At 35.7% G+C, this 8,140-nt stretch overlaps 1 protein-coding gene across 1 annotated transcript; it reads left to right on the top strand.

Annotated features, from left to right (window-relative positions):
* Window positions 1-2,445: 2,445 nt before the first annotated feature.
* On the top strand, window positions 2,446-4,494 carry LOC111382904 (LOB domain-containing protein 1-like). Its single transcript, XM_023006936.1, has 2 exons — window positions 2,446-2,753; window positions 3,963-4,494. The coding sequence occupies exons 1-2, from the start codon at window positions 2,466-2,468 to the stop codon at window positions 4,269-4,271; spliced, it is 597 nt and encodes a 198-aa protein (XP_022862704.1). The 5' UTR covers window positions 2,446-2,465; the 3' UTR covers window positions 4,272-4,494.
* The last annotated feature ends 3,646 nt before the right edge of the window (window positions 4,495-8,140 follow it).

Raw genomic sequence — 8,140 nt, 5'->3', positions numbered from 1 at the left:
AATTATATTGAGGAAAAGACAGTGATTGTGGATATTAGGGTGTACCATGAAAGCAATGCAAGTTTCTAGTATTGCAATTGTTGAGTTTAATGACTCTAATTAAGTTAAAATTCTTGTATTGACGTGTTTGCCTTTGATTTGAAAAAGAATCAAAGTGGAACCATGAAAGAGAAGGAATCAGAATCCGCATGGTTCGTTTTTTGGCGTCATGCGGATTTTTCTCGTTTTACGCGTTTTCTCCTAATTGGACTAGGTTTGCTTACCTTTTATGACTTCACCAGGTTTTTGGTCGTGGTCTATAAATTAGAGGCGCCTCTTTTCAGTTTTAATTGTAACAATAAACCAAATAAGCTTGTATTCTCCATATTATTCAATAAAAACATCGTTTCCTCTGTATTAATTTTCTTTGTTCCTCTTTTACAAATTTAATCTTGTTTTTCGTCGCGTGATCTGGTTTACATCATAATTGTCATTATAATCTCGTTCTTCAAAATTCATTGGAATCAACTTGTGTTTTTGGAGCTTCCGCACAAAACAAGTGGTATCAGAGCTTGGTTTCTTTCGTAAATTGGTTGTGATTTTTTCGGAATGGCTATGGTTGAAATATGATATTCCGCGACTAGATCGCAATACAGGATTTTCTTTATGGCAAGTGAAGATGAAGGTTGTTCTGACGCAGTTGGATTTGGACGATGTGTTGCTAGGTTTTGAGAAGATGCCAGCTAATTGGACAATGGAGAAGAAATAACGGAAGGACCGGAAGGCCGTGTCATTGATTTATCTTCTTTTATTCAACAATATTCTGCAGGATGTCTTAAAGGAGAAGACGGCTGCTGCTTTGTGATTGAGACTAGAGCAGTTATGTATGACTAAAAGTCTTACTAGTAAACTGGCTCTTAAGCAGAAGTTCTATTCCCATCGCATGGCGGAAGGAGGATTGTTGAAAGATCACATTGTCATGTTCAAGGAAATAGTTACAGATCTAGAGACGTTGGAGGTTAAATACGATAAAGAGGATCTTGCCTTGATCCTGTTCTGTTCGCTACTTGCATCTTATGCGTTGTTTCAAAATACTATCTTGTATAGTCGAGATATTTTGATTATAGAAGATGTCTATGATACTTTGCATTCAAAAGAGAAAAACATTTGGTTGGAGCTACATCAAGGGATGGGGAAGCTCTTGTATCTCAAGGTGGTCGATGAAAAGGCAGATCGAGAGTTAGATTTAGCAATGTGACCTGTTACTACTACAAAAGGAAGGGACATATTGGGAAGGATTGCGATATGTTGCAGGCTAAAGGTGATTTAGCTACAAATCGTGAGGTGCAGCCTTTGAATTCAGACGAAACCAATATAGTTGAGAATTGTTCTGATGGCGAAGAGGTGATGTTGACCGTGGTATCTGATGTGGAATTTAGGCCTGATGAGGAGTGGATTCTTGATTCAGCATGTTCGCACCATATGTCTTCTTATAGGAATTTATTTTAGACATATGAGACTGTTCAGCAATGTGGAGTTGTAATGGGAAACAACTAATCTTGCCGTATTGCTGGGATCGGTCGAGTCAGATTGAAGATGCGGGATGAAACATTTAGAATAATTGATTAGGTTCAACATGTTCCTGACTTGAAAATAAATTTCATTTCACTAAGTATTCTGGATTTAAAAGGGTATAAATTCTCTGGAGGAAATAGAGTCTTGAAGGTCTGAAAGGGAGTCCGGGTTGTACTGGAGGGATGAAGAAGATCTCAATTGTACATTTTTCAGGGAAGCGCAGAACCGGTTAGAAGACATTTGGACAATTTAGTATCGTGGTGAAAATTCAGTTTGGTAAGTACCTCCTGGGTTGGGCTCTGAGTTGGTTCAAAACATTACTAGGGAGAGCATTAGTGATCCCGCTTTGCCACAAATTTTCAGGCTATTGATTTCAAATGATTTAAAAATTTATTTTTGAAATAATTGGTGTGAACATGATTTTGTCATCCAACTTTGTCAACCTCTTTTGTAAGTGTAGCATAACTTTAATTACAGCATGATTGTTTCCTACAATTTGTACCAAAAATCAAATTGGACTGAGACCTTATTAGTTGTTTTTTGAAAAAAATAAAATTAAGTTTGAAACTTTTTATTTTATTTTATTTACTAATTTGAATGATTTTTCGAGTGATTTTTATTTTATTAGATGTATTTTTAAATAAAGGTAGTAAAAATATCTTTTTGAAAAGGCCCCTATAAAAAAAATAAAAGTTGGACACTATCACGAAAAGGTTATAAATTAACCTTTGTCCCTTGCAATACGTCTACCCACGCATTTATGACGCAACAACGTTGACGCCATGAGCTGACTGACAATTTACTAGCTGTAAACCTCTTGACGGTTTCTCCACTTCCCTATAAATTCGTCCTTTCTGCCCCCATCAAGTAGAGTACAACCAGACCAAAACCCGAACACAGCGCGTATCAACATGGAATGCAGGGAAAATCCCAGCATCACCACGACCAGCGCCACCGCCGCTGCAGTGACAGCAGCAGCTTCTAACTCCTCACTCTCTCCTATATCATCTCCGACTGGATCTTTTTCATCTTTTCCACCACGAGCTGTTTCATTTAGTCCTTGTGCTGCATGCAAAATCCTCCGCAGGAGATGTGTCGATAAATGTGTATTGGCACCTTATTTTCCGCCGTCGGAGCAGCTCAAATTCACCATTGCGCAGAGAGTTTTCGGCGCCAGCAACATAATCAAGTTGTTGCAGGTATTTTTAAATGGTTGTTTATTTATTACGAGTCAAAACGATAAAATTCAATAAGTTCTTGTCAATAATCACGTCATCTAAATAGAAATTGATAAACAGTATTGAAGATATATCAGAAGATGGCTCCACCACTACACTATCAACCAAAGAATACAGCTCCTCTTGGCTTTGGAATTGGAAAGGGAATGCTCTTTTCACTTTCTTTTCTACTTAGGAATGCTCTTTTCACTTTCTTTTCTACTTAGTGATTGTTTTGACCTTAACGTACAATCTTAGTGGTTTGCCTCTGGACTTTTGATCTTGTCATCCAAAATGTCCAAAAGTTTGTCTGTACAAATAATCTAGATTTGCATTAAGAGAGTTTAATACACCGGCCAAGTTTTCTGAGATTCCATTTCAATCCAAACCCAAAAGCCAATGTCTTTCTTTCTAATCCACTAATAAGTTTTTCTACATCTTTTACAAAGTCGGTAGCAGTTGATAATTCTCACTAGTTCTTCTTCTTTTGACTAGAAATTTGCCTCCTATGTTATAAAGTGGTACTTGATCACACTTGTAGTAGGTTCCACAACTGAAAGTTATAGATTCAATTGTCAATGGAGTAGGCAGCTAATTATAACAGACTATATTTTCTGTGCATAACCATAAATCAACTCTCTTCACTCACTGCCTCTATCGAGATTTGTTGTTCCCATTTAACTTTTTTTTTTTTGTCCATCCCTCGCTAAATTGTTAATATTTAGCACATGTTTGGGCTCTATTTTAATTTTAATTCATTTTTTTTCATTCTTCTTTTCAACAACATTTTTTTTAAATAAAATAATATTACATGTAAATTCAAAATTTTTCCTTCTTTTAACCACACATTTCACTTGATAACAAATAGAAAGTCATCAATATAGTGCACTACAAATGATATTGACCTTTAAAGTAATGGAGACTTCCTATTTGCTAACAAGAATTGACTCACTTACATGTTATGCCCCTGTTTGGTTTCGTTAAAAATCAATGTTTAAGTATATTTTGATAAAAGATAATGAACTATGTAGTTAAAAAATTGATCAAAATTATGAGTCTCATAAAATGTGTGATTAAAAATGAGTTTGGCAAAAACGAGTTTTAAGATATGGGAACCCAACGGGCTAAAATCCTTTTTAGGGGAAATTATTCTATTTATGTTCATTAGTACCTGACATATATATATTGCAGGAACTTCCTGAAGCTCAAAGATCAGATGCTGTAAATAGTATGGTTTACGATGCCAATGCCAGGCTTAGGGATCCAGTTTACGGTTGTGCCGGCGCAATTTTCCAACTTCAGAAGCAAATCATTGAGCTGCAAGCAGAATTGGCAAAATCACAGGCAGAAATTTTAAACATGCAATATCAAAATGCCAATTTGGTGGAATTCATCTGCCAAAAAATGTTACAGAATCAAGAAAACTCCCCTCAATACCAGCAAGACGAGGATTCACAATTCTTTTTGGATGAAAGCTTTTTGGGTTTGGAACCCCTCTAGACATGAACAATATTTGAAGTGAGATACTAAGAGGGTTGCTACATCTAATTTTTACATAGTTGATCCTAGTTGTCTACTAAGAATGTATTATCCTAGTTAATTTGCTCATTTCTTGTATTATTACTTTTCCAAAGGAAAAGAAAAGTCTTGGAAAAGGAAAATACAAGTTGGAAAGATGTTCACTGAGTCACAAAGGATTGGAACTACTTGTAATGGAAACTTTTGATCGAACAATTATTATCAATATAACTTTAACTCATTTTTTGTTTCATGGATTTCCTTGTCAAACTTGCACTTGACCTTTCACATGAAATGCAATTATTATTTAACTTTCAATCTTATATTATGTGAGATGAGACATTCTTATACTCTTAAAATTAACAATTTCTGAGAAATTCACATCAACTCATGTCAAATACATTAGTTGAAAATCACGGAACAACCCATCTAATTAACCTTAACTTTTACTTGAACAACAGTTAACATACCAGACCATCTAGAATTCAACTTCGAGAAAAGAGCTTTTGTCGTGAATTATGTAGAAGAACTTGCAAATCCTTCATAATTTCTCTTCTCTAATATTTTTATCATGTCAATTAGTCTTCGTTATATATATATATAGAAAATAGTTCATAGTCTTTGAGCGAGCCCTTTGTTTCTTCGTTTCTCTCGTATCACTTTATGCCTCCCCAACAACCGGTAGATTCACTGACTGCATTTCGAGGGTTAACAAATATTCCCCCAAGTTCGATTTTATTTATATTAAACCCTTGTTTGAGCTACACTATTTCCATAAAAATGTATTTTTGAATAGTGTATTGACAGAAAATGTGTGGTTAAAAAATAAATATAAGTTTTGTATTTACGTATAATATTATTTTGATGAATAATATGTGGTTAAAATGATGTCAAATAACTGTTTAAGAATGTATTTTTTGAGATAATGTGGGTCAAACAAGGCATAAATCTATGATTTTATTCTGTATATATTACGATTGGTGGAGCTATTCAGGGTTCTTTGCTTCACCTTGCTCGTCTCTTTGTCGCCAAGGGAATATGGGAAACATGTTGGCAACCTTAACCATTTTATGAACTCAGATGGGCTTTATTTGTGTTTTCCCTGGTTGGTGGTCCAAAACTCCTTTAGGTGCACGTGGATTGCGCATGACTTAATCATTTTATCTTGATATTCGAACAAGTGTCCAGTCATTTTCAATGGTTATGATTATTATTGAGATGTTTTTAACTACTAACATCTCCCATCAGAATCTATAAATATGTCATTATTTAGCATGGTCATCATCATTTTGCCGTCCATTTTTCTCAAGCAATTTTTCATCTTTGTGCTTCCTATTTCTTTCTTCTTGTTCAACATCTTTTTTGCAACGTCTTCCTAAACTGACTTTCAGAGTGCGTCTAGTGGTTCTAATTCTAGGAGTTCTAATTCTAGATGTGATAATTCTAGCAAACGTTTCTTCTTCCGTGGAAATTTTATATTATGATGTGCTCTCCTGTAGAGCTGTAACTCAATCTGGTATATGTGTTAACCCAATAACTTTTAGGTAAAGCAGGGAGTTTTCGACTTTGAGGTGGGACGCATAATGTAGCAGGTGAAACCTCCAATGTGCTTGTTGATTTTGATGAAAATGCTAGAAGCATTTTTTAGGCTTCAAGAATTTTTAGAAATTTCTCTGAACAAGACCTGGCTGAAATAGGATCCATTTCAACATTCCTAGTGATATAGAACTTTTATGTCCTAGGCCATTTCGTTTCAAATGGTAGATCGCCCTTCCCCAAGCTGCATAGCCAGTCTCAGACATTCATTGAATATGGGACTCAAAGTCCCTTTCACCCATTTTCTGGGGAAACTCATTTTTCCTTAAATATGGCCCCCTCTCAACTTCTTCCGAGTTGGTGGACTCAATTGTTTGGGTCTTTTTTACTATGGGGTTCTATAGGCCTACCATGGGAGCGTTCTTTGGATATATTTTAGTTTGGCATATTGTTCTACGCCATTAGGGAATATTGCGAATCCTCAGATGGTTTAATCTTTTTCCCATAGCTTGTCCAGATTTGATAATTTCCCTTGCCCAAGTACCTTCTTGAAAAGATGGTTTTTCTTTGTTTGAGGTAGATGGGAGTTTCAACCTAATGATCATCTTCATTCTATTGAAATGCCTTGTACTTATGCAAAGTGCAATGAATACTTGTTTTGAATACGGATCGTAAGAGATGATAATAATGAAGTAAGCAGAAAAGTAAATAACACAGATTTATGTGGAAACCCAATTCAGGAAAAAGCCATGGGCAAAGGAGGAGAAAATCCAATATAATCAATAAGAATGTATTTAAAATATCAAGACTCAATATTCTCAATTGAATCTAAGCTCACAAGATGTCGTAAATTTGTTTTCTCAAGAATTTTTGTTTTTTTCTCAAAAATCATGAAAACTCTTATATATATTACAAAAGACGATGTTTTGTATTTACAGAGACGCCCATAAACCTTAGTTGTAGACTAATAGGAGTACAAAACGCGTTAAAACACGAAAAAGCCCGGAAGATACATTGCTCAAGCGACGTTGAGCGATAGGCAGGAGAGAAGCAGGCGATGATTGTTCTGCTCCATACGCTTGAGCGTTTAGTTAGCGAAAAGCTAGTGAAAATGCGGCAATAATTTGTCCCGATCCATAAGTTGATTTTTCCAAGATCAACCCAACTACTACTCTTAAAACCTCAAGAATTTGGGCCACACTATAACAAATCTCCACTTTTAGCCAAATTCCAACACAAGGAATTCCAAATACATATCTCCAAGTAAACGCCACTCTATCTCTTCCAAGACCCAATGGGCTAAATCAATGACAAACACCTACCAAGTTCAAGAAATATTCAAACTTAGCAATGGGAAGTGGTTTTATCACCATATCAGCAGGATTCTCCTTGGTATCAACCTTGCTCACTACAATTTCACCACTAACAATTACTTCACGTACAAAATGGTATCTCATATCAATGTGCTTAGTCCTCTCATGGAAAATATGATCCTTAGTTAGAAATATAACACTTTGGCTATCACATTAGATTGTAGATATCTGCAAGTCTTTACTGATTTCACCAATTAATCCTCTCAACCACATAGCCTCTTTACATACCTTTGTAATGGTCATGTACTCTGCCTCTGTTATAGACAAAGCTACTATATTTTGCAAAATAGCTTTCTAGCTGATAACACAGCCTCCAAGGGTAAACACAAACCCTGTGAGTGATCCCCTTTTGTCGAGATTCACTGCATAGTCTGAATCCACATATCCTATGACTCCTTCTAAATTTCTTTCAAAATGCAGACAAGCATTTGTAGAGCCTTTCAAGTATCTGATGATTCACTGCACTACTTTCCAATGTTCCTTTCCAGGATTTACCTTATATCTGCTAACTACACTAACTGTACGTGCCAAATCAGGTCTTATACAAACCATAGTATACATCAGCGAACCAACTGCATTGAAATAAGGAACTCTAGTCATATACCTAATGTCTTCATTTGATTGCCAACACAAGTCTACTAATAATCTAAAATGTGCAGCCAAGGGTGTATTGACAGCCTTTGCGTTTTGTATATTTAATCTCTGAAGTACTTTCTCAATGTATCATTTCTGACTCAAGTACAATCTGCCAGCCTGTCCCCCAAGATTTCCATTCCAAGGATTTTCTTTGTTGCTCCCAAGTCCTTCATCTTGAACTCTTTACTCAGCTGAGACTTCACTTTCTAACCTTTGCTTTGTCTTTGGCTGCTATAAGCATATCATCATCATACAATAACAAGTATGTAACCGATCTACTACTTTCTTTCCTAAAGTACACAAAAC

Source organism: Olea europaea, unplaced genomic scaffold (assembly GCF_002742605.1).
Source record: "Olea europaea var. sylvestris unplaced genomic scaffold, O_europaea_v1 scaffold2580, whole genome shotgun sequence".
Taxonomy (NCBI): Eukaryota; Viridiplantae; Streptophyta; class Magnoliopsida; order Lamiales; family Oleaceae; genus Olea; species Olea europaea.
Note: the sequence above shows the minus strand (reverse complement) of the source record. Positions and strands in the feature narration are given on the sequence as shown.